Below are 26280 nucleotides of genomic sequence, written 5' to 3' on the forward strand. Positions count from 1 at the left end.
TTATCCAGTAAACGATTTCTAGTGTAACACAAACATGAACAGTAGAAATACTTTTTGATTGTAGCAGGTAAAAAAAAAAAACGTGTAGGCTAACAGGGGTGAGCGCTTAAGCCTTGATGTCGGAACAGCATTAGGTGGTGAAAAAAAATACGAGGAGGAGAGGCCTGCTAAACTGTTGTCAGTTCCGATTAAAAAGAACTCACCGTGAAGACTGGTTCAAACAATCACACCAACACACAAAAGGCCTTTTGCAACGGTTGTGTTTTTGTCTACTGGGGCACATGTTGTTCTTTGTGCAAAAAAATATTTTTTCTTACAACTACTAGTACCCACATAACAAAATACAAAAAGTTTCACATACATCAATATCTTGTACAGCAAGAGTGATAAACAACCTGGAGTATGACAAATGAAACGGACAACAGGTTGGCTGAATGCTGCTAAAACCTCTCTCCTAGCTTGTGCCAAACACAGTGACACTGCTTAGAGTACACGCACAAACTACTAAAAAAAACCAGAAGGAGAATTGGACTCTTCAAACCAACGCCCCGCTGTTATTTCAATTCCACAGTAAACCACACTCAATGGCTGTCAGCTGTGGAGCAGTGTGTGTCTTGTGTGGTAATGTGAATCACGAGGGGAGCAACCTAGCGATTCCTCTGCGCTGTGTATGTGTGCATCATGTGTGTGTGTGAAATTGACTGAGTGTGAGAGAAAGTCCACATATGATCTCATTTGCACTTCCAACTTGCACTATGGCAGTGAAATGCAGATAAACCTTTCCACACCTGTATGGCAACAGGGGAGACAGGAAGCACTGCTCCCAGCATCTTTCATGTGAAAGACCTAATATAGGGGTATGAGACTTGACCTTTCTTGAACAGCCATCATGACAAAATTAATAACTGCTTCATCAATACTTGAGAGTTTGTTTTCAGGTTTAGTCAGACAAACATGACAAAAAGGCAAATGATCTATTCCCCTTCCAATAACATTCCTGACACAGATATTATAGTGACGAGGCAAGTACTGGGTTAATAGAATATGAGTTGAAGCAAAGGACTTTAGGTTGTATGTGAGGCATGTATACTATTGGGCATTTAATATCAGACCTACTTTTTAAGCCAAAGTGGGATGGTAATATACATGTGCCTCTTCTCTTCTAAGGGTATACATCCTGAGTGAGTTAAAAGACTACCTAGCTAATTCACCAGGCTAAAAGAATGCTGCACTTAAATGCATAAGGTAATTTGACTATTTCTTTATTGAGCTTCCGGGGCAATAAAGGTGAGTCCATCTTGTCCTAAAAGGTAGGGTATTCTTGCACAATGCAAAGCATTAAGACCGCACTGTCTCGGTACACGTGAAAAGAAACGCCCCTGCTTAAAATGCAGATTAGGGTAATTAAATATGGCGTAGTTTGAATATAGCGAGTGAACGTAAAGGTAAACTTATCTTGTGGGAGCAGAGAGTCGGAATCTCCGCCCCTCACCGACCTCGCATTCCAGAGATTCCCACACTCTAAGCTCACCTGCCGTTTCCTTCACCACTTAACAAGGGCAATACAACAGAAAAGTGAGCTTTTTATTTTTTTTAACCGGAAAACTAAAGCCGAGGGCAGCGAGGTCCATCAAAGGTGTGCGTTGTTGGCGATGACTCGGTCACAAGATCAAGATTAGCGTAGTATTAGATTCTCTCCCGCTGTGAAGAAGCCTAAAGAAGTTTGTCTTGTGCCACATACAACAAAAGCTAACACTTTCTTTAGACAGTTAATTCAAGACTTTTTGAGTTCAAGTAACGTTAGCAGTCCATGACCTCCTGCCTTGCGCACAGATTGACATTTTTCCCTTCGTTTTCCCCCAATTATTCTGCAGTTAGTGAAAGAGCGGAAAAAGCCATACCTTGGGAGAACTGTTGTTCCGCTGCCTGCACGGATCTACATTGGAACATGTAACTTGATCGGTAAACTCCCGTAATTTAGTCCCATGCATGTGGAAGAGTGAAACGTGCCTCCATAGTCGGTAAGAAGAAGACGATCGACCCTTCCGCTGCTCCCTACTTCCACCAGCAGTCCAAGGCAATGCGAGCGTGCATGACGTCAGTGGGAATGTGGGAAAGCAGTGCGCCCTCCTGATTGGTCGCAATGGGAACAGGGGGCGTTCCATAGGAGGTTCGCAGTGTTGAATTAACCAATGACAGTAGAGATGATAGTTTCCTTGGTTACAATTTTTTGTCAATCTATACACTGAACAGAGAGGGATAGCACAAGGTAAGCTAGGGTTCAATGGGTTAAATGTTCGTTTTACTCTCATAGCGGAGTAAAACGGCTTGATACTAGTCGTGTATGTTGGATTTAGTTATTTTACGAGGCTCTGTAACACTTCCCAGTGTTTTTTGTTCACAATGTTTGTCATATTTCCATTTGTCTGACTTCGACTTCTCTGTAGAGTGTAGCTATCGCTAGACTTTAATAGCGTTTGCTAACAGACAAGATAATGAAACAACTGGTTCTCCGTGACACCTCTCCAGCTCTACCTTTTTGTAAGTGGGTGTAAAAGTTCGTGTGCCCCAGTATTTTTGTTGAACTAGCCATAGTAGAGCTGCAACTAACTATTATTATAAATAATTTCTTCTTAATTGAGAAACTGAAAATGATCACCATTTCTGTTGATTGAATTGAGTTGAGTTTTTTGACTTTTGAAAAGCTGGAACCAAGGAATTTGCGGCATTTGTCCTAGTGCTACATGTCCATTTCAAGCATGGACAATTATCTTGACAGAATCAATGGGTAATGATTGGCTGCTATTATGTCATGCATTCTTACCTTAGCTTGTCATTTGGTGTTAATATATGGAAAATAAACTATAGCCATGTATTTAAAAAAAAAAAAATAGACCTTTATGTCTGCTGGAGATCTGAGCAAGAAATAGCAAGACTTTAGTGGATCAAGAACAGAGCGTTTTCATTTCACTCATAGATTAAATCCACCCCTGCATACTTCACACCAACCAGTACATTTTAACTGACACAGTGACTGTGTGGCCAGAATTTTCAAAGCTTAATCCAAAACAGAGACATAGAGATGTTCCAGCAGCATATCTGATCACCCCAGGTGCACCATTTGTCCCCTCTAAAACACTAAAACTTGTGAGAGTCCAACTGATTTTCGAGCAAGTTTTGATGGGCTTTATTGCTTTTGGCTTGTAGTCTCCTGTTAATCATCTGAATTACCCCAGTGAAGTCAGGCACCTGTGCAGCTGAAATGTATTCTTTTTATTGAAATGTTTTGCACAACCTCTGTATTTTTCACATGTAATGATTGATGTCTTTTTTTTTTTTTTTTTTTTTTTTTTGCAGGCACTGTAGTGCATACAAATTGAGCTCAGCAGTGATGAGTGGAAGGGATCTGCATACATTCATTACAAACTACAGAGCAGAAGATGTGGGTAAGTCAGCAGAAATCAGGTCTGAAACGTTGCTGACTTGTGACATAGTGGCCCATTCATCTATTGAACAGATTTGACCTCAAGTCCCCATGTTGAATTCTCCAGGTACTGTCAAGTCTTTGATGCTTTTGTCACAGGCAGCATTGCTTGTGTTTATTCACCTGCCTCTTTGAGTCACAGCTGAACTACTCATAAAAACTGTCTGACACAGTTAGTTTGATCTCTGCTACCCCCTACCCTTATGCAGGATTGTAGGGATTACCCCTACAATCCATTAGCGCTCAACTGGTGTTGTTCCTTTGTCTTTACCTCTATTTCTTGCTTTGCTGAAGTTAGCATAAGGACTTTACTTCAAACATTAAAAGTGACGAGATTTTCAACTCCAATCAACAACTCCAATGATCCTAATTCAACCATATTATTTGCTTTCATCCATGCAGAAAAACTGACAGTGCGGATGAAAAATGGTCTTGGCAGCTCAAAGTACAAACCAGCAGAATACAAAAGACTACAAGCCATTGTTGATGCCAAACGCCTGGAGTCTGATCTAATTGGATTAAAGGTAAAGTTCGGTTGTTATCAATATTGTGCCTGGGCTTAAAACAGCAATGTTATTATAAAATCCATTCCTGTTACATTTAATAACATGGTGATTTAACTGCAAATGAAGACGAATTTGAAACAAAACAATGATAGAATTTTTTTTTTCCAGAGAGCAAACAATCCTCATTACCCACTACAGAAAGAATTTGAACTGACAATAACATGATTTTAATGTGAGGTGATAAAACAGCTGTTATGATAATTATTTATCAAGGAATAGACAGAATCACTGGAGTTGTTCTCAAAGTTCATTTTTACTTGCGCAAGCAAGGAGGCAGTTACAGCACTTACAGTCTCCAATAATGGTTGTTTACTTTTCTTTCCTCTCTCTTACACAACACATACTGTAAAGGGATTTCCTTCCACATGAAAACAGGCATTGCATAACCTTTACAGTTTGTCCAACAACATGAAACAAAGTAGTAATGTCACTGCCATACACAGTAGCATTGCCACTTTCATGAATAGTCATTTGGCTGCCCAGGGTTTATATAAAACAGTTTGAAATTCATAGTCGTCCGACTCTGAGAAGAGCAAAAAGTTAATGCTAGGGGCAATGGAGATAAGGCTGTTAGACCTGCGGTATTTTAATTGGTAAACTGTGGCAGCAGAAGCCTTTTAGTATTACGGTTGCCGGTGGCTCCTTCCAACCCAGCGCTCTGCATAACCTAGATAAGACCAGCTATGTTCACATTCGTTCGCCCTGCTGAAAGGCAGGCTTTCTGAGCATCTCCCGTTGGTGATGTGATAGAGGATAAATATATGACCATGAGTCGCCTCAAGCATGGGATCATTTTTTGCTCTGCCAGAAGGGACCAACAGCATTAGTAGTTACTAAAACATTAAAAATGTTGCCTCTTGATAAGATTTTTTTTCACAGCAGCACTGTACAAATACATAAAAACAACAATTCCCATCCATTCTCTTAATTCCACCTTTTCATAGGAGATACAATGGGCCTTTTCCATGGAATGCATTTTGACATGTCACAATAGGAAAAGCACTTGTATAAATAATGAAATTAATTAATTAGTTTGATATAGAGCTGCAAAGATTAATTGATTAGTTGTCAACTCTTAAATTAACCGCCAATTATTTTGATAATCAATAAGTTGGTTTGAGTAATTTTTTAAGACAAAAGTAAAAATTCTTTGATTCCAGCTTCTAAATGTGAATATTTTCTAGTTTCTTCTCTCCTCTGTGACATAAACTGAATATCTTTGAGTTGTGGACAAAACAAGACATTTGAGGATGTCATCTTGGGCTTTTGCGAAACAATTATCCATAGTTTTCACCATTTTCTGACATTTTAGAGACCAAACAACTAATCGATTAATCGAGAAAAAATCAACAGATTAATCAACTATGAAAATAATTGTTAGTTGCAGCCCTAGTTTGATACAAATTATTTAAAAAAAATGTATTAATGGATTTGTTTTTTAGAGACTAGAAATCAGCTGATGTCTGTTTAGATCCGGGCACAGTTTTTGTAGTCCAGCTGAGCTTATTAGACAGCCAATGCAAATTAAAATCACCTGGCCTGGAGAAGGCATGGAATGACCTCAATTTGGCCTTTTTCATTCAGAGCAGCACAAGTTTCAGATTTTCTTTTGCAACAACGGCAGCATCAACTTGACACACAGATCGACAGTCACAAATCACCACCCTAACTCCTTTTTTGATTTCATATATGAAATATTAATTATAATATACATATTAGTTATGTGAGAACAATTATCTGAGCCAGTGGCCTGTGTATAAAAACACTGATAGAAGACAATGAATTGCTGCACAGAGAGCGCTCTGAAGGAGGGCCTTGTTCTTTCATAATGAAAAAGGAAAAACAAATGAGTGTAGATTAAGACTTCCACCTCCCTCTTTTCTCCTAACAACATGCCTCATGCGTGTCACACATGTTTCTACTTGATTATTTTTTAATTTGCTGCTGTTTATTTTGCTTTCATGCTTTGGCAGTGATACTGTTTTGGTTGAATTACCTAAGTTCATGAGCCTCTCACAGACACAATAATGCTAATAAATGCTAAAGCCTGTATAATAACATCCCTGATGTGCAGAGAGGAAGGGAACTTATTCTTGATTATAGGATACAAATACTGTAGGATTACCTATTTTATATATTATGATCTATAATAATGATATATTATATATTGTTTCACCAACATCATGATTCTTATGCTTTTCCGATGTTATAAAATGGTCCAGATAATTGATGCATGAAAGCAATCCAGATCCAGGTTTGTCCAGATGAAGTTAATTATTTGTAGGAGGAAATAAACGTCGTGGCTAAAGTGTATTTAAAAGAAAACACGGCTATTTGTTTTTTCAGTGCTTATTCTAGTTCCAGTGTTTGTTCTTAACCCCTGTCTTATAGGTTCAGAAGACTCGTTGTGCAGCCAAGGCAACCAAGGAGAGCTCCATATTACGGCAGCACAGACAGGTGTGGAGCAGAGTGTGCCCCAGGCTGCAAAAAGCTGAGTAAGAGCCCCCTATTACTCCCTGTCATTATCTGCTGCAGTTTTCTGGATCTGCTATTACACCACGCATCCGTTCTACTTAAGCTCCATTGAGCCCAGACAGGACCCTGCATGAAAAACAGAGGGGGACAAAAGTAAGCCCAAAGACAAAAATGTATGAGGGAGAAAAGAGAAGAGGAGGAAGATTTAAGCTGATTCATGCAGTGATGATGACATTGAATTAAAGGGTGAGAAACAGGGAGAAGTGGAGGGTTTGAGGAGTATGCTGTGTGGAGAAGCACTCCCTCGTGAGCTGAGGCAGAAGTGTGGGACCCCAGCGGTGTCATGCCTTGTGAAGTGAGAAGGGCAGCGCTAGCTCTGGGGTGCAGCTTGTTTGGCTGCGTAATGACTGTGTCTGAGCCACCCAAGGTTAATGATGTACACAAGCATGAGCCTCAGTAATGAGCCTAGTCATAAAGATGTGCCATTGCTTGCAACTCTCTAAGCATATATCTAGTTAAAATACCATGGGATTCAAAAGCCACCTTGTCAAATGGTAAAACAGGCAAGTATATCTCTATGGTTACTTCCTTATTTTTAAATCTCTTAAAACAAATCATGCAGTGGTGTAAAGTAACTAAATACGTGTATGTAAGTACTGTAATTAAGCACTATTTTGAGGCACTAGTACTTATTCAATTTAATGCTACTTTATACTTATACTTTACTACGTTTATCTCACATGTTTAGTCACTAATTAGTTTGCAGATTCAGATTATTGATGCAAAATAAAATCTACTAGCAAGCAATGAATCAAGGTGTTAAAATTAGCCCCACCTTTACCAGCTGCAACATTACAGTGATGCTCACACGTTAATGCACCAATCGTTTTAATCTATTGATATAAATATTATTCTGTGATGGGACAATTTGCATAATGAGTGCTTTTAATTTTGGTACTTAAGTATTTTTTAGTGCTAACACTTATCAACTTTTACGTGTACTTCTTCCACCACTGGTTTTATGTATTCAATAAGGAGATAGGTCAACTCAAAGCTATAGTAGGTATTGTAGGCTAATTTGCTGTTCAGGAGAAATAACATCTTGGTAGCTAATGTTAGCTTAGCAATATTCCTAGCTAACATTAGGTATGGATGTGCCCCAGAATTAAAAGATTTTTTTGTCTTTTGTCCCCTTTTTTCCCCAGCAAACTTTTAAACCAAATGGCATTATCTTGTTGGCTTGGCAAGTTATGTAATGTTGAATAATGTTAATGTTAATTGTTGGCTAAATTAACTAATGTGGTGGTATTTAACACAGCTTTCTCGTTCTCTCATGAAACAGGGAGAAGGCTGACAACGAGATCCATGATTTTCTAGAGCAGATCAGACCAAATGGTAGAACAGATACTGCCATCTTCTCACTTCAAGAATATGGTAAACAAGACTAACCATTTTTAAATAAAGTATTAGTGACTGTATCTCCATCAGTCTCTGCTGTTTAAAAGTATTATACCAATATGTGTCCTCCTTGTATGTCTGTTTTGGGGTATAGGGCTTCTCCTAAAGAGGGAGCGGGAGGCATTCAGGATAGCGACGGTGGAGCCTGTTCATCAGCTCAAGGATGACCTGTGCTTCAGACTGAGTGAAGTACAACACCAGCAGCCCACTGCCCATCGATCAAACTGGGAACAAGTAATAGAACAGGTATCTGTGTGATCTCAAATAAAGACATGTCTGGAATGTCTACAGTGACTTTGATAAAAAAGAGCTCTATTTGTAGAAAGCTAGCAGAAATTGTTGCGCCTGGTTCAAAACAATAAAATTGTTCAGCTTTTGAGAATACATTTTACAGCTCATGTGGAGTATTTTATCCCGTTAGTACACTCAAAGTCCTCAATGATGAATCTTGGCTGCGCTCACTCTCTGCAGGTACCAAAACAGTCTGTCCTGCACATCCAACAGAAGTTTAAACTCTCCTGTTTGTTCACACAAGGATCTCAGCTTGCACACAGAGTTGTATTCACTGTCCATGAATCTCTTGTTTGTTAGATATCCACACAGTCCCTAAGTCACCAAGTCTGCCTTTGACTCTCAGAGGCTTTTTTTGAAGCTCTAGAGACGAATGGCAAGATTAAGGAGTAAGCAGGAGTCTTTAAAGACTATACTTGGAATGAACCGTCTGCCAGCCATTTTGTCTCCTCTGTGTAGCTCACTCATGCTTGTTTCTTTCCCATGACCCCCTCTACTCTTGCTGGCCCACAGCCCCTACCTGATTGCATGGGCAGAATAGGACAATCCCCCACTCACACACACACACACACGATGCCTCAGCTTTTTGTCTTACCCTTTTTTCAATTTTTTCTGTTTCTTATTTTACCACGGTATGGTTACTTCACTCTCTGACTTACAACAAATCAGAGAGGGATCCTTTTCAGGTGCCATATAATAACACTTCCATCCCGAGTGTTTTAAATAAACCAAAGAGTCTGAATAAAAAAGGCACTTTTTTAAAGGGATATGCCACCGTTTGTTGAAATAGGGCTTATCACGGTCTTCCCTAGCTGTAGATAGGTGGGCCAATGCATTTTTTATGCATGCATTGTTTTGGTCCGGTGCAACACCGGCAGCGCCACCGCTAGTTAGCTTAGCGTAGTGAATGGAATCCTATGTTGCCGGTTAGCATGTTGTGAGTAAAAGTGAGCCAACAAAAGACAAAAAAAAACAACTAATTACTTGCACTGAGACAAAAAATGCATTGGCCCACCTATCTATAGCTAGGGAAGACCGTGATAAGCCGTATTTCAACAAACGGTGGCGTATTCCTTTAAGCACTACTTTATAAAAGGAAAATTTACCCCACGCCATGTTACTGGGTGTTAAAGATTGTGAATTATTCTGACACCATACACTATCTATACATCCATCCATCCACCCATCCATCTCAATATTTTCATCTTGGGAAATAAGCAGTTACTGATTACTTGCTATTCTGATAATAAATGTTCAACCTGCACTGTTGATTTTGGCAAACGTAGCTTAATGATAGGAAAGAAGAAGTGTATGTTTTTGTTATCCTTGAATCACCAGATAAACTTTGTGAAAGACCAGCAAGATGACATAACTGCAAAACTTCATGCAGAGTACCTGGCCTTGGAGGAGGAGGTCATTGGCCTTGGCTTAGAGGTAAGGTTCTCACTGCTGGTTCTAGATCTCCTCCTTCAGCAAATCGCCAATTTCCAGTCTGTAATATAGCTTACACTTGAAATTAAGAAGTGATCGCTACAGTGTGTCTCCAAAGCAAATCATTCATCATCATCTAAACAGTTCAATACACAGTATATCTCAAAGATGGTCATATTGTCCTCCGCAGAAATATCTTATGAGTACTTCAGATAATCTGGTAAACGTAGAATACATTCCAGAGGAGGTTTTGGATTCAGACTGCCCTTACCCAGAGCTGAAGGCCTCCCTGATCCAGGCCTTCCACTCCCTGTCAGAATGGTACCAGAGCAGGCTGCAAAGTCTGCAAGATCAACTGCAGAGAACCGACAGGTAGGCCTAAGAACAACTGAAAATTAAGCTTTGCTTCTTTATATAATTCTAAGTGCTTACATATCAATTGAATGAGAAAATTCTAGCAATTTTGCAACTAATATGGAATATGTGTACGGCGACACTCGCTTCAATATCTTGCTCAGCCTTGATAGTATCAGGCTTTTAAAGATTAATACAGGTATAGGCAGAGCTCAATTGTAGCTGGGCAGATCAAGATGAAAGAAGCACAGTCACTTCACTCCCCAGAAGCAAGCTGTTGAAAAAGACAAGTCTTTCTCACCAGGAGGTTGATTATATCAATGTCTCCCAATTTTCCATATGGCCGCTATATCACACTGTTTGCTTCTATGAGTAGGATGCAATTTATTAATATGTACGCTTTGGAATTGAAGTGAAACAAATGAAGATGAACATAGTGTCATAGTATTATTTATTTTCATTTATGATAATATATCTTTTCTGTGCTGGAATCTGTTTCAGGTTCTGTGGCTGGCGTGTAGATGACCACCAATGCTTCCAGTTCACTTTGTCTCAGTACACTCATGACATACCCAACAACAGAGCACTCTGCATGGACATGCTGCAAAGACTCTTCCCTGAGACAACTAGACAAGAGCTGGTCAGTACTTTGGCAAAACCTGATTAAGAAAAAGAAAATTGATTTAGTTGCATATTAAAATAGAGAAGATCCAATGCATGTACAGTAAAATACACATGCATGCACACACTGGTCTGTCTTGGCCTTGAACATTGTACATGCAGTGCTGTGTACAATGCATTCACACTCCAGCCACCTGAACACACACACACACACACACACACACACACACACACACACACACACACACACACACACACACACACACACACACACACACACACACACACACACACGATGCCTCAGCTTTTTGTCTTACCCTTTTTTAAATTCTTTCTGTTTCTTATTTTACCGTGGTATGGTTACCTCACTCTCTTACAACAAATCAGAGAGAGATCCTTTTCAGGTGCCATATAATAACACAAGTATTTTAAATAAACCAAAGAGTCTCAATGAAAAAGGCACTTTGTTAAGCACTACTTTATAAAAGGTAATCGAAAATTTACCATGTTACTGGGTGTTAAAGTTACATTCACACCTTAAAGCACGACAGACTATTCTGCTGACCACTGAACAGTTTTTCTCCATACTGTCCTGCATGCAAAACACACACACAAACGCCCACTTTGATGGACACACACATACTCTATATTGATGCACTTCTACTCACACCCATCTAAAAATGTAAGTCCCTTCCCCAGTGTGAAGCATCCATGCAGTGTGAGTCCCAGGCTTCCTGAGCAATGTAGCTCAGTAGCCTGAACTGAGCAGAGAGACACACAGATAAGCCTGGACAATAAGCCGCTCAGCACGCTGCAGGATGTGCCATGTCACCCACTGTGGCCAACTCGCTTGCACCACTGTCAAGCATCACCATGACAACCGCCAGCCGCCAGCGCACTCTCCTCCCTACAGACCTGTCCTCATATCAGTTCCAGCTGGGTGCTGCATTTAGCTGTAATCGTTCAGTCTTTTCTTTTCTTTTTTTTTGGGTGGGTTGGTGGTGGGTGGGGGGGCTGCAAGAAGGAGAGATGTGTTTCTCAACAGTCTTTCTAAACAGACTCAGAGTTGCTGTGGTGCTAACTCCACCTAATTCAGCTATTAGTCATAATTAAACTGGCTTGTGTGCACTGGGTAATCAGATTGAATTGCTGAAACCCCACTGATTAAGTGCATAAATATGCTATTCTGATGTCAGTGTTAAAGGCTTTCTTGGCATTTTCTGTATCTTAGGTGAACATGTATGACATTGATTAGAATCTTTAGAAAGCCAAAGGATGGTCTCCCAGTTGAAGCTAGTTGAGGCTGTACATGTTTGGCTCCATTTGAAAAAAGAATCCTGTCTTTTTAGCAGCAGTCTGCTTTGGGCAGATATTTCCCTTGTAGTGTTGTGGGAAAAATAATTTCCATTGCTCTTGCAGACATATGGGTCAATTGGAAATTCTATAGTTAGCACTTTAATTACATTGTTACAACACAGTCTTAGCGCTAAGCTTTTATTATGTTGTTTTTTTACCTCAGTGTTGAAGGCTGCTCCAGTTTGAGCATTAATATTTTCGCTTACCTGCCATTTAGTTCTATCTGTGTGCAATTATTTCAGGATGATAGCATTATTTTCCGTTGCTCTTTTGTCTTCTTTAAATTCTAATGCAAGATAGAGCAGCTCTGTTTTACAGCAGGTATGACATATTACCACAGTTAAAGAGTTTGTGCAGTTTAACAATGTAAGAGCCTTGGTGATAAATCAGCTCCCATATTCTCTTCAATTGCTTGCAGTATCTGCTGTTTTGAACAGTCTTCCATTTTGGCAGGTAAGATTGAGAAGAATAGTTTGAGAGATTTTTATAGGAGTTTTACTTTATGCTTGATATGGCTTTTGTGAGATTATCATTTCAGTTTATTTTTTTTGATCTGGCAGGGAAATATTCAAAGGAAAATTGAGCAGAAGCAGGGGGTTTAGAGAGTCACATTTGTGACATTTACTTACTTTTCTCTCTTAATCAATTGAACAAAATACGTTCTTACGGCAGTTTTTCTGACCTGCTACTGCATCCAACTCCAACATATCTCAGCAAAAAGACTCTTTATACTATATGTAGAAGTATGTGGACATACTTTCTGTGTTCCTTTTGCTGACCTTAAGTTGAACTTGTCTCTCAGTTTCAATATAATATGCTGGTACTCCAGCTAGCTTAGAGAGGATATCTCCCTCTGCTGGATGGGGCTCTTTGTTGTCTATTATGATTTACTCTTTGATGTTCTCATAAAAAATAAGAGACTATTTCATAGTAATGCCCTCATAATGTTTCTATGGCTATAGTGGAAATAATTCATACTTCTTCCATTTTCTGAGTGTATCTGGGCAGCCAGGTTTATGTCCTTCTTTGTGTGACTGAGTCCTCAAGGAGACAGCACTCTGCAGAGGGAATGTGGATGCGGCAGCAAAACTAAATGTTGTGCCACTTTAAGTGTGCACTGCAGACACAGTGCGGTGGATGGTTACACATACATACTATATCAGATTTTTTGGGCTAAAGTGCATGTGTGAACACACGTTGCAAGCATGTATGCTTAAACATACTATGTTCATGCTCACTCACAACAACACAAGGAAGGCAAGGGTAGTGAAGTAGAGGACCATAAAAAGTTAAGAACTAAGGGCAGATCTTCTTTAAGTTCTAAAGTTGCGCATTAATAAACAGGATTTGCTTGAATGCCTCTGGCACTTCTGTTCCGTTGGCAGGTCTGTCAGCTCACTCATTTTCAATAAAACCAGTCAGCCATCTAATGCCTTCCCACCGTCAGTAAGCTGCTATTAGCCCATAGATGAATATCATTCCCTCTGTTCCAATGAAGCAGCCAAGTGATGCAGCCTCTGTGAGTGCTGACACAATGATGAATAGCTACAAGCAGCCCTCACACAGAAAGGAACCGTTTTCCTTCAGGACGTTTCACAGCCAGGAGAGAGGGAGCATTTTATACACCAGCAGAGCCAGATCTGACACAGAGTTTTCCCTATGGTCCTGCTGCCATTATTATGGACAGTATAACATGTAAGAGTGTTTGTGGATTTCTGTTTGTGTGTGATCAATTTTGCACAACTATGTATAATACAGCAGTGTTGCCCTTTGGGCCGCAGTACTTAGATCTTGCATGACGTTTCCTTTCTATTTTTGTCTTAGGTGATGGTTGTCACTGCTTATAAGAATAACAAAGACACTGTCCAACCAAGACATTCAGTAATTCCTTTGAGTCATCCCATCCCATGTGCAAACACTTCCTTCTCCGTGCATGTTGTTTTTCCAGATAGAGCATGAACGTGTGTGGGACTGGCAGCGCTTCACCCAGGCACAGCTAGGAGTGGTGACCCAGCAGTGTCAGCGGGACCAGGAAGAGCTGCTGGCCAGAGCCCTGGTCACCCTGCAGGAGGCGAGAAATGCCCACCAGGAGGAGCTGGAGCTCCACAGAGGCCGCCAGCACCAGCAGGACATCTGCTCGGATCTCAGACAGAAGGTTAGTGTCTGGTATACTTTAATACCAGGAGCTGTCACGTTTCAGGAACATTTCCAACTTTATTAGACAGCGCTTTTTATCTTAGTAATTATTTTACAGTTTTGTGCCTGCAACCCATTTGTAATCCCTGCAGCATGTTGATGTATAACTTTAATAGTATACTTCTGCAGCTTTCCCAGTATGAGCTGTCTGTGGTCTATTTCTCTGCCATTCTTATTTATAAGACACACTCACTCACATCTACTGTTGGAGTGGACATAACTCAGCTGGTTTCTAGAATATATTTAACATCCATCTATATTCTTTCCTCTATCATTTTCCAGCTATCACATGTGTAGATGTGTTAGTTGTTGAGTGTCTGACTGCCTTCTTGTGTACAGTATATCTGCTGACGAGACTGCATGTCACGCCAGGCTGCTTGACAGCATCTCTCACTTTAGCTGCCACTTGGGATGGGCTGTGAATGCAAACAAGCTAATAAGGATGGTCTTGCAAACATGATGTTGCTATCTCTGAGGGGTACTAGTTCACGTTCACGCAACAAACAAGTTACTCATGTGAACAAATCCATGTTTTGTTGATTCAGTGCTGGAAACATTTTTTATTTGCTTTGCCTGCCTATTTTAAAAAAAATAGTGCTGATGTCCTGTGTCTGATTAGATAACAAGATAACAAGTCATTAAAATACTGAGGTATGGTTTTTGTGGGCCATCACCAATGAGTCTAGGACATATCACCAATCAGCGGGAAGCACAATGGTTTAGTTTTTTGCACTGTTTGTAGGAACAAGGTCCTATGCTTGCTTCTTTGAGATCTGTGGATTTTACATGTGTATGTTGTGAACTAACAAACCAAAAAGCCGAATTCTCTGAGGTCCCCATGTTTAGACATAGGAACACAACGTGCTAGTCATTGGGGTCACTCCCCTCCCTGTACCGTCTTATCTTGTGCAATAGTTGATTTTCCACATCTGTGTCACACAGTTTTCCCCCATTTAGATTTCCACCCTGTCTTAATTTATTGTTATCATTTAATTTTATAGCAAGCCTACAAAATTGTCTTTTTATTTCACAAGCTGTGCCTTACTGTGCAACTTGTAAACACAAACACTTAAGATAGGACCAACAGCACTCTGATTTACCACAGCATACCTGATGCCTGGCACCAAAATCTTTCTCTAAACCTAAAACAAAGGTTTCAAAAGAAGATGACAATTGATTTTATTTTTTTTCATATGAATGCTCTTGCCTCATCTTCAAGGAGACATGTGCCATACTCAAGTATGTGCAATCTCAAGTGGCATTACTAAACCTGCCGAGCTGTATGCTTGGCACAAGGGAGAAGAGAGTGAAGGGCACGTTGCTTGGCTTTGGAGTGTATATAGTTAAAATTAGTTTTTTTTCTCTTGAATGTTCAAACGGTTTCACAAGGAGAGAACAGCTTGGCCAGTAACCCCTGTCTTAAAATATATTAATGTATAATTTCCATGTTGCCATAAGTAACTATGAAAATCATAAAATGTAGTGTGTTTTCCACAGTGAAAGTCTACTTTAACTTACTGCTGCAGGTTATAACTCTTGGAATTCAAATGCTCTGACACTTTTTAATAATCAACAGCTTGCAGATTCTTTCACTTTGAATAACATAATTCATCATGCTGGACAGGTAGTTTTTTCTAACTTGCTTTTATTATGCAACTGATTGTTACATTTGAATGGACTGTTTTCACCTTCGCAGTACTCTGTCATTTAATGTGAAAGTGAAGAAGCAAATTCAAGGGCAGTGATCACTTCTCATTCAGTTCTGTCAAAATCAAGCTGCAACGAGTGGCATAATAAAGATGTGTTGGGGAGAAAAGACATCACAGGTTTTTAAAATGGTGTAATATGTTATTCAAGACAGCAGTATGTACATTCAAGCTCATTTTTACTGTATTATTTGAACAACAATGGCCTTTGACTTTCAGTATGGTAAATCTGCAGCAGAACATAAACTACACACCTTGGACTATAACAAACACATTTCTGAGTTTAGTTTTTATGGGTCTCTGAAGCAATATGAAAAATAAACTCAACCAGGCATTTTCATTGCCATGACTTTTCCACATCCAGGATTTTTGTTTATGCAGTGCATGTGCACATATTTGAGTTTGTGTGGAGGCTCAGATGGACGCCTGTTTGCATCCAATCTTTCTTCCCACTGCCTTTATCATCCCAGCCCAGCGACACAGCGGTGAGACAAGATGGATTCTCCTCCCGTTGCATCTGCTTCTTTAACGCTTTGTTTTCTGCAGCTTCTCCCTCTGACCTAAGCAGCTCTCCCAACTCAACTCACATCTCTTGAGATCAACTCCATTTCTACTCTAAATTTCATTCCTATTTTACTATGTGTTCGTAAAAGGCTGGTGCAATACAGCTGGCAGGCCACCTCTAAATGTATCAACATTTATATTTTATGGTCACCATTATGAGCCTTCATTTAAGAGCAGTTTATCCTCATTTGTTTAACTTTTTCTGCATGGTGTATTTTGTATTCCATGGGGCATTTCTGCAGTTGCCAGGGGTTACTTAGAAAGCTCAACTAATTAACTTAACCCAACTCAACAAAAAAAGAGTGTGATTTTATTGAAAAATATATCCTCATATTTGTGCTAGGGAGGAAAATAAACCGCCAAATAGGATTACCAATTGGTGTGATTTTGGTAAGTAGCCCACCTGAGTCAGTTGGAACATCACCTGTTGTAATCAAGAGTTTGGGATAACCAGTTAGCAAGTGAGCAGAGATGTAGAAATAGTAAGCGTACACATTTGAAATAGCAAAAAGTAATGGATAAACCGTTGAAATAGATAGCTACAGTATAATGAGTAAATGGATATGAATGAGGAATTATTGGATAAAAAGATAAAATAGTTAAACAATTCAAATTGTTTGCTAAAAGTAATAATTAGCTAAATAGTAATAGCTAAGTATGGATAAAGATTTATATAATTATATAGTAAAATGAATGAATCAACAGTTAAAATTAACTAGGTAGCTAAAGTAATGGATAAACACTTGAAATAGCTAAATGTAATGAGTAGTGATCGGTAAATAGATGGATAAACAATGTATATAGTTAAATAAAAGTAATTAATAAACCATTCAAATCAACTAGTTGACTAGTTGTATAAATAGTTAGCTATAGAAGTAATGTATGACTTAATGTTAAGCGTTTGAAATAGTTAGCTAAAAGTAATGGATAAACAGTTGTATAGTTAGCTAAAAGTAATGTTTAAATGTTTCAAAAATAGTTAGCTAAAAGTAGCCTAATGGATAAACAGTTAAATAGTTAGCTAAAAGCAATGAAGGAACAGTCCAATTAGCTTAATAATGTTGTAGTTTGGTTATATAAAGAAAATAAAGTAACCGGCTATCGACTTTTATATAACTGATAGTTTTAACATTTAATTCATTATGAATTCATTCATGATCTATTTAATTGGTGCCAGTGAAGGGGTACTTGAGTTGATGTGATGGGGCTGTGGGGGTATGTTAGACAAAAAAGGTTTGGAACCACTGGTCTAGAATATGGTCCTAAATAAACTAATGTTAGAGAGATCCTCTTGCAACAGCTTCTACCAATGTTAACTGGTTTAAGCTACAGCATTTTTGAAACAGATTAAGAAGATAAAAGCCTGCTGTGATGGTACTTGTCGGCTAAGGTAGTAAATTGCTTACTTGTTATATTTTCTAGCTGTGATTATGCAAATAATCCTCCACATCTCCTCTTCCCTGTGCCTCCATGGGTTCAGATGAAAGCATATTTTGGACAATTTTTGGTCAGTGTTGGTCTGGTTCTGACCTCGTGATAGGGAACGAGGCTGTGTGCTGCCAGCTCTCTTCTGAGGGACATGCAGTGGGAGGAAATCTAGGGTAATTGATTTCAGAGTGAGCTTGTACCTTTCTGTTTTGGAAAGGGCAAGGCTGTCACACAGCCCATACAGAAGCTTCTTCCAGAGAAACACAGATGGCCATGCAAAGATGACTGGCTGGATTCCTGTGTCTGGCCACAGATGACATTACTGAGCAAAATTCAGTTTCAAAATGAGCTCCAGGTGTGATGTACATAATTATCATTGTAGAAAGTGTGTATTGTAAAAAGTAAAATGAAATGGTTGATTAGATAACTAGTTTTAATGCATGGGATATTCATTCTAATTTATCACTGACAGACAGACTCTTCTTCTCAAATCATCAGCTGTTTGTTCTGTAGTGTTCTGGCTGCTGTAAGTAGCTGGCATTGTTCTTAGTATTACTGTTCATTCAAGCCTTGTATACTGTCCTTGCTTTCATTTTGCCTCCCACTTACATCTCACACCAAGGCATCTTTGCTAAGCGATTGTGTTCCCCACATTAGTAAATAAAGCCTGGAGGGATGACAGATTATTGCAACGTGCTCAGGTGGAAAAGGGATGAGCAGCCCAATAGGATAAGCAACACAAAAAGGGAAAGAAGAACGATTTTCATAAGACGGGAGGCTTTCTTTTATTGCAAAATCTAATTTTTCATTTCCTGCTCTCCACAGTACTTTGCAATATACACAGCACTGTTACAGATGAACGTATGCCGGGGTGATCTGTGTGCCCTTCCTGCAGGAATCAGTGTATTCTCTAGGCACTCTGTGTTAGCAGCTCCCATGTCACTAAGTGTTAGTGACTAACAAGTACAACTCTTCATCCTCTGGGGGTCGAGTGGACACGGTAGAGTCTCTGTAGTTGAGACAGTGCGTGGGCCACACAGTGTTTCAAGCGACAACTCTGAGGAGTTAATTGCTTGAATATGTATAATTTTCCTCCGCAAAGTGATGTTCTGGTTATGGACCTCAGGAAAATTCTTATTGTGCCAGCTGTGGAAATACAAAGATAATTGCATAGTTTCATTTTTCTCATCTCTTAATGGACATTAGTTCTTGTCCCTTTTTAAAGATTCAGTAAATCTCACGTGCCATTAATGTCACACAGTAGAGTGGTGCCACATATGGAGGAGTGGTGCAGTTCTTATAAATACGCCACTCATTTTCTCCAGTTTGCTGCTCTAATTTACAGTGATGATATTGGTTCAAGATAAGCACAAGTCCATACCTAATTATGTTATAGTATAGCTAAGATTTGTCATTAAATGACCTGCAATGGAAAATTATGATGATGGCTGAACAGACAGACAGAAGACATTATGATAACTGTACAATTATATTAACAAAGGTTTTGAGCAGGCTGCAGTGTGTAGATAAAAAGGCTATCATTCTTTTGTTATTCTGACATCTCTGCAGTCGTTTTTGTGCAGCCATAAAAAAGGATGGTGTCCCATTTCCCTTTGAATTCACAGAAAATGAGATTCCATTGACAAATTACCATAGACTGTACATAATGACAATTTTATTCTCTTTGTGCTCTGTCTAAACAAGGAAGACATACAAAATACATTCAGCCACTGTGGCTCTTACAGTGTTCACAAGCTATAAAGATACATTTCAGATTGTTCTGTGACCTTAGGTGACCACTGCAATTGAACTTTAGACTGTATAACTTTTGCTTTATGAGACTTTATGAGACTTTGGGCCCTATCTTGCACTCGGCAAAATTACCTTTGTACACAGACGCATGTATCATTCCTATTTTGCACCTGACGCAAAGCGGACTTTTCCCTCCACAGACACACGTCTGTAAACTAGGGAATGAATTTGCGCTCCTGGGGGCAGTTCAGCGAAAAGAGGAGGCGTGTTCCCTGGTGCTATTTTGCAGTTTCAGAAAACAATTCCGCCACTGACCAGGAAAAACCTGGTATAAAGTCAGTGTCGCATTATTCAGATGCTATTTTAGGGGCACATGCTTGGCCATAATGTAGCGTACGCACAACGCGCATACACCTTGCTTCCCTCATCTACACGGACGCAGCAGTTCCCATTTTTGCAAACCATACATAATTACAAGGAAAAATATTACTGAAAATGCGCTTCAGGTACTTGTTTGCAAGCCATGATGTCTCTCTCTCTCTCTCTCTCTCTCTCATGTGCAGGCCACATTCTCTGGGCGGGCAAAGCAGAGAAAGGGAAGTAACCTTGCTCTTTATGACCTCATAAGGAGCAAGATTCCAGATCGGCCCATCTGAGCTTTCATTTTCTCAAAGGCAGAGCAGGATACCCAGGGCTCGGTTTACATCAATCACAATTTCTAGCCACTGGGGGACCATAGGCAGGCTGGGGGAACTCATATTAATGTTAAAAAAAAACTCATAAAGTGAAATGTTCATACCATGGGACCTTTTAAGCCTAAACATTAATTGAACATAACATTAAAATTGCTCATGTCTTTTTATGGTTTGTTTTACACACTATAGGTACTTTTTCCTGAGGCCAAAAATAATGTTGCGCACAATGCACACTAAAGCAGTTTAGTAGCAATCTTTTAAATGGATTTTGTGCTATTGAGGTTTTTATATAGGTCTGGTGCTTTGCTTGGGGCAACACTAGTAGTTATTGGAATCATCACTGTGACCTTTCACCATCACAAGATTATATTACACAAGGCAATATTCGAATCAACACCAGCACCAACAGGTGGACATTACATACTAACACCTGGTACAAAGGAAAAAGCAGCAGGACAAATGGACATTGCAAGGCCACTGGAAAACAATCATATGTAGCAGGACAAATATTGACAATGCTGTCGCCATCATTACTCAGTCAATACTTAGGATTGCTCTTCTGGTAACGAAGATTGCATATATAAATACCCAATTTCAGGAGAATAGAGCCCTAAATGTTTGCATGAGATAACATTTGAATTTCTAAAGAAGAACCATGTTGCATCTCCAGCTTCAACACTGTCAGAAGTGGATTAGAGGCTGGATTGTTTAAAGTCCTCTTTCAAACACACAGCTGCTGATTTTTCTCAGGCGGACATCAAGTATGATTGACTTGATGATACCGCTGGTGCTAATGTGTGTGAGACCATGTTAATTTGCAGTTCATTCCTTCGGGGATTCCTAAGCTCTGCGCTGATAGATCTGTGATTCTGTCTGCCCGATCTGAATGCAACACTCTAATACCCAGCACGGCGTAGAGAGGCTGGTGCATAACGAACCTGTCACTCACTCCCCCAGCAAATGTTGGAGTGTGTGTGTCTGTGTGTGTGAGATAAGTTTAGACCGTCTGTTCCAGATGTCTAGGTGAGTGAAGATTGCTTTCTCTGCAAGCATATGAACACTTAGAACAGAAATATTAGTCAATTTTCTGTCAGACAATGTATCTGCATGTTTGGTGATTACCATATTTTAAAACAAGTTTACACACACTTAGTTTCATAGGTCCTTCAAAACTCAATTGGATAATGACGAAAATCCATAGTCATCAAGTTTCTTTTCTTTGTTCATTAAAATTGTATTGATATTTTGGAGATATGTTGTTGCTATGTTACAAGGCTAAGCTAACCTGAGCTCATAGAACAAAGGAACAGCTACTAAAGGCTAATCTAGCTTGTAACATTAATGGTATTGGTCTCCTCTACCTGCATGATGCATTTAACACAACAATGAGAACTGTGCTTGCCTGGATAAGTGTATACTTTCCTACCTAAGAGGAGTGTGCTGTGTTAAACTGACTTACCCAGCCGCTGTTTCAATTCACACTCCGGAGCCAGGCTTGCTTCAACTATTTTCACTGGGCATCTAGGTTATTGACTTTTTGGAATAACTGTATGTATACCTGTCCCAAGATGCTGCATATGGACAGCACTCTCCTCACTAGAATAAGTTATGTTTGTTGGGCTCAAACACAAAGGTTTTCTTTATAATTCAATGCTTTGATGGGCCCTCCCAGTGGGTAACGCAAAGTGTGAAAGGAAGTCTTGACACCTCTTCCAAAGTTCATGCCACACGTTGGCACCATGGCAGTGGGGCTCAGCTGGTTGTCTCCCTGTGAGTAATTCTTTCAAGACAGCTGTTAACGGACAATAACCTACTTTTCTTGTTTCTCCCTGGTGTGTATTTGCATGTGTGTTTGTAGCTGCAGCAGTGGCGGGCCCAGCAGGAGGAGGTGGCGAAGCTGGAGGCAGCTATAGCTGCTAGACAACAAGAGGAGGAAGAGGTGAGGCTAAAGAGGGAGCAGGAGAAGGAGGCTGCCATCAGATCCCAGCACAAAGAAAAAGTAAACATCCTCACACCATCACAATGAATGCATCAGCTTCTTCTTGCAGCATTTGCTTAATATCAACATTTATGCATATGAGTGTGTGCAATCACATTTCATTTTAATTTGGATGATTTCACTCATGCATGTGTTACCATGTAGAAATTGGGTAACACAGGTTTATATATATATATATATATATATAACTTGATTGCATTAGATAAATAAAAAGACATCATCCTTTTAGGAGATCTGTATAGAATAAAACCATATTGCCATACTATATTATAGGGTTTTCAATAAATGGCCGCCATTTGATAAAGTTAGTCATTTCATTTAGTTATTGTCCTCACGGTTACAACAACTCCACAATATGTGTGTGTGTGTGTGTGTGTGTGTGTGTGTGTGTGTGTGTGTGTGTGTGTGTGTGTGTGTGTGTGTGTGTGTGTGTGTGTGTGTGTGTGTGTGTGTGTGTGTGTGTGTGTGTGTGTGTGTGTGTGTGTGTGTGTGTGTGTGTCTGACTGTTTAATCAGAGGTCTGCTCGGAGAGCATGGGCAAGCTGAGACACTCTGATTAATGAAAGCATTTAGGCTGTATTGGATTCCATATCATTTAGCACAATAGTCTGCCAGACATTGAAATATCATCTCATTCTTTCTATTTACACTTATCTGATTCCTGCTCTGTCGCAATCAATAGGACATGACGATCCTAAGAGTTCTGTAGGAGTCAAATTAGTTGTGGTGTGGCTACTGTTCTTGTGGCTGTTGTTAACTTTTTGTTGTTAGTTTTTGTAAATTGTTGTTTTTTCCCCAGGTCAGGCAGTTTTATTTGACGCAGCAGAAAAGGAGAGAGATGCTGGAGCAGAGGGATCAGGAGAGACTTGCTAACCTGAGGAGCGTCATGGAAGAACAGGCAAGGCGAGATAAAGAGAGGTGAGTGTTGCACCATGGGACCTTTTGGGAGTTTTCAAAGAGATGCTAAAAGAGTTGGTAAAAGATAATCCAGAAACCTAAGAATACATTAGTACCTGTTACAAGCATGACATGACATGCATTTAACTTTTTCCTTATGGGCTTACAACCTCTTACAATAACAGATAAACTACATATTTATGTTTTTTATTAATCTAGCTTACATCAAGTAGACTGATGTGACTTGTAATGTAACTGCTATGTTACAATTATTAACACGACACTCCACTGTATCAAGCTCAATTTACTGGTTATAGGGAGCACTACTCAGCCTATGAAAGCAGTTGTGTAAAGTCATCTGTGGCTCTGCAAAAGCTTTGTCAAGTCTGAACTACCCTGGTGATATCACCAAGAGGATCTGAGCATGGGCTTCAAGACTACAAGTACAGAAAGTCTTCATCACAAAGTGGAGGTGTAGAGAGTCTGATAAAAAGATGCTATTGGTTGCATTTTGGGAATTATAGGATTGGGCGAGTTTGACACATACTCAGTACTAAAAGTCAGGACATCTCTGCCCGCTTCAATTTGACAATAATTATTTTAATTATGTCGGCAGGATAATTTAAAAGTCAACCGCGACTACATTTTTTTGTACAGCCCTATTTCTGATACCGTGGTGGCAGAAATGTTGCCGTGGTGGGCCGCCACTACAAAATCAACATAGAGGAAACACTGCTGATGATATAAACATATCTGAGGGTGAATTGTACTCTTGCCGCGCCTGCCATCATTACAAAAACATTTTGTGCAGCCAAACAATGTTCAAACTCACAGAACTTAATTTGAAATGTATTTCCATCGGATGGTATGGTGCAGCCATCAAAAACATGGAGTCTTAGGTTTTAATATCTCACTCAGTTTAAACATATAGCTTTAATATATTTAATAAAGAGCAGGAACAAGCTGACACACAATATATATGTGATTATGGCAGAAAGTGTGGACTGAGATGATTTTTAACAACCGTAAAGCTATTTAAGCAGAAATAAAAGGGGAAAGTGGACGTTAAGGAATTGTATTTGACAACTCCAGATTTACTTACTTACTTACTGACTTCATGCGCTTTAAAAACGACAAAGTAGCTGAAAATCTTGTTTTTGCCTACCTCCAATGGTTTAACATCTCACCTTGCTGCAGATGTTTTAGAGTATATGCCAGAGTGCGTCACTACTTCACCGTTGGGTGTGGTTACACATGCATTTCAGCCGGATCCTAAGTTACGCGATTTGTTTAGCATTTCTTTACAGACACTCACAGAGACTGGCATTAATACCAGACATTGGTGGTGACATTGGCCGTGAGAATGAACTCAATCAGGAATGAGAATAGGATTCATTGAGGGGCTGAGGAAGAGATAAAAACAAATGATGGGAGAGGAGTTGCTCTCTGGCAGCTCCATAAAACCCTCCACAGCCCACAGGCCCGCTGTTTGGAGCGATAGGTAATGGTGGTTGTGGCGATGGCAGAGGAAAGAGAGGGGATGTTTAGGTCTGATGTCCACACCGTCTGTGCTCCCTCTAGGGTTCAGTTTCGGGCAGATATGTTGCAGCGGCGAAGGGAGGAGAAAGAGGCGCAGGAGCTTGAGCGGCGGAGAGAAGAGGAAGAGAAACTGAATCGTCTGGAAGCTCTCAGAAACCAGGTGGGTCATTATCTGCACTTAACTCTTTCTACCGCTCTGATTTTCTCTGTCAGTTCAAATGACCCAGACGGGAAGACTCCTAGTTATGAGTTGAGACATCACTGCCACCTTTTGGCAGTAAGTAAAAATGTATGTTATCACTCTATTACATTAATTTCTTCTATTTATCATAGGTTGGAGTTATGGCAGAGGCAGATCCAGAGAGGATGATGGCAGATACAGAGGCTTGGAGGAGTCGACACTTACATGTGAAGGAGTTTGATCTCCAAAGGCCTCTCTTCAGTATTAACACGTACACAGACACACAGGTGAGAAATGACAACATCTACTCTCCTATAACCTTTAGCTTTTGCTTCACTTATTACAAAAGCTTCACAGCTGCATAATCATTTGCCCCAAGCTCCTTATCTATGCTTTACATATTGTAAGCCCACAAGGCCTCTTTCGTTGATTATATTCAGCCATTTACAGAATGTTTTGTTTCATCTTGGTTGAGACTGACCAGTGACCCATGCAGTGCAGGAACATTATGCAAGATGGTTGGCTGGTCAATCAAGAGAGAGACTTGTATACACAGCCTTGATCTCAAGGCCACCCCGTCAATCAGTGTTCAGTAGTGTGTGTGTGTGTGTGTGTGTGTGTGTGTGTGTGTGTGTGTGTGTGTGTGTGTGTGTGTGTGTGTGTGTGTGTGTGTGTGTGTGTGTGTGTGTGTGTGTGTGTGTGTGTGTGTGTGTGTGTGTGTGTGTGTGTGTGTGTGTGTGTGTGTGTGTGTGTGGTTTTGTCTTGGTTAGAAAATGCTTATTGTGTAACACAGGCAATGACTAATGATGTAAAAACTGAAAAACTGTGTAAATATTCTCCTTTAACACCAAAACTGTGAAGGATTAGTGAATAATCTTGTTTTAAGTATTAAATGCATACCATAAAAAAAGCCAATGGTTACATAGTGAGTGTGATCTAGTTGGAAACAGCTGGATATATATTATGTACTGTTGGTTTTCTGTTTTCCAGATTGTGTCTGATCCAAGAGTGCGGGTTGAGCAGGCTCTGCGGCAGGCTGGTCTGCACCACAGTCAGTATGCCAAAGAGGTCCTGTCTGTTATCACGTCCCTTAAACCGCCAAGAAGAGATACCAAATCCACACTTAAATTCTGACCTGGGGCTTGTTTGGGGTCACATTATAAAGTCCAAATCTTGTTCCGGTATTGAGCATTATATTGAATGTGAGTAAGTTAATCAGTAAGTATGTACAATTGTATTAATATATCACCTTTTAAAACTAAGTGCTTCACAGGATACAGATGCAGAC

The 26280-nt window shown here is 39.8% G+C and overlaps 2 protein-coding genes across 7 annotated transcripts in view; one reads left to right on the top strand and one right to left on the bottom strand.

Annotated features, from left to right (window-relative positions):
- Positions 1 to 2109, bottom strand: part of pkp4 (plakophilin 4) — an 85901-nt gene extending 83792 nt beyond the window's left edge. For both annotated transcript variants that reach the window (XM_028592063.1, XM_028592065.1), the window contains exon 1: positions 1902 to 2109. The gene's annotated coding sequence lies outside the window, so the exon portion shown is untranslated. The remainder of the gene's footprint in view (positions 1 to 1901) is intronic.
- LOC114564623 (coiled-coil domain-containing protein 148) lies at positions 1446 to 26168 on the top strand. Of its 5 annotated transcripts, none has more exons than XM_028592067.1 (15): positions 1446 to 1575; positions 3358 to 3446; positions 3887 to 4008; positions 6442 to 6545; positions 7868 to 7959; positions 8078 to 8229; positions 9613 to 9708; positions 9896 to 10077; positions 10561 to 10699; positions 13985 to 14191; positions 22236 to 22376; positions 23175 to 23293; positions 24854 to 24971; positions 25145 to 25279; positions 25983 to 26168. In XM_028592067.1, the coding sequence occupies exons 2-15, from the start codon at positions 3392 to 3394 to the stop codon at positions 26124 to 26126; spliced, it is 1806 nt and encodes a 601-aa protein (XP_028447868.1). In that variant the 5' UTR covers positions 1446 to 1575; positions 3358 to 3391; the 3' UTR covers positions 26127 to 26168. The 5 variants fall into 5 exon arrangements, with proteins under 5 accessions (XP_028447868.1, XP_028447869.1, XP_028447867.1 ...); XM_028592068.1 differs by lacking the exon at positions 1446 to 1575 and adding an exon at positions 1589 to 2170; XM_028592066.1 differs by lacking the exon at positions 1446 to 1575 and adding an exon at positions 2224 to 2269.
- The last annotated feature ends 112 nt before the right edge of the window (positions 26169 to 26280 follow it).

Source organism: Perca flavescens, chromosome 11, assembly GCF_004354835.1.
Source record: "Perca flavescens isolate YP-PL-M2 chromosome 11, PFLA_1.0, whole genome shotgun sequence".
NCBI classification, from domain to species: domain Eukaryota; kingdom Metazoa; phylum Chordata; class Actinopteri; order Perciformes; family Percidae; genus Perca; species Perca flavescens.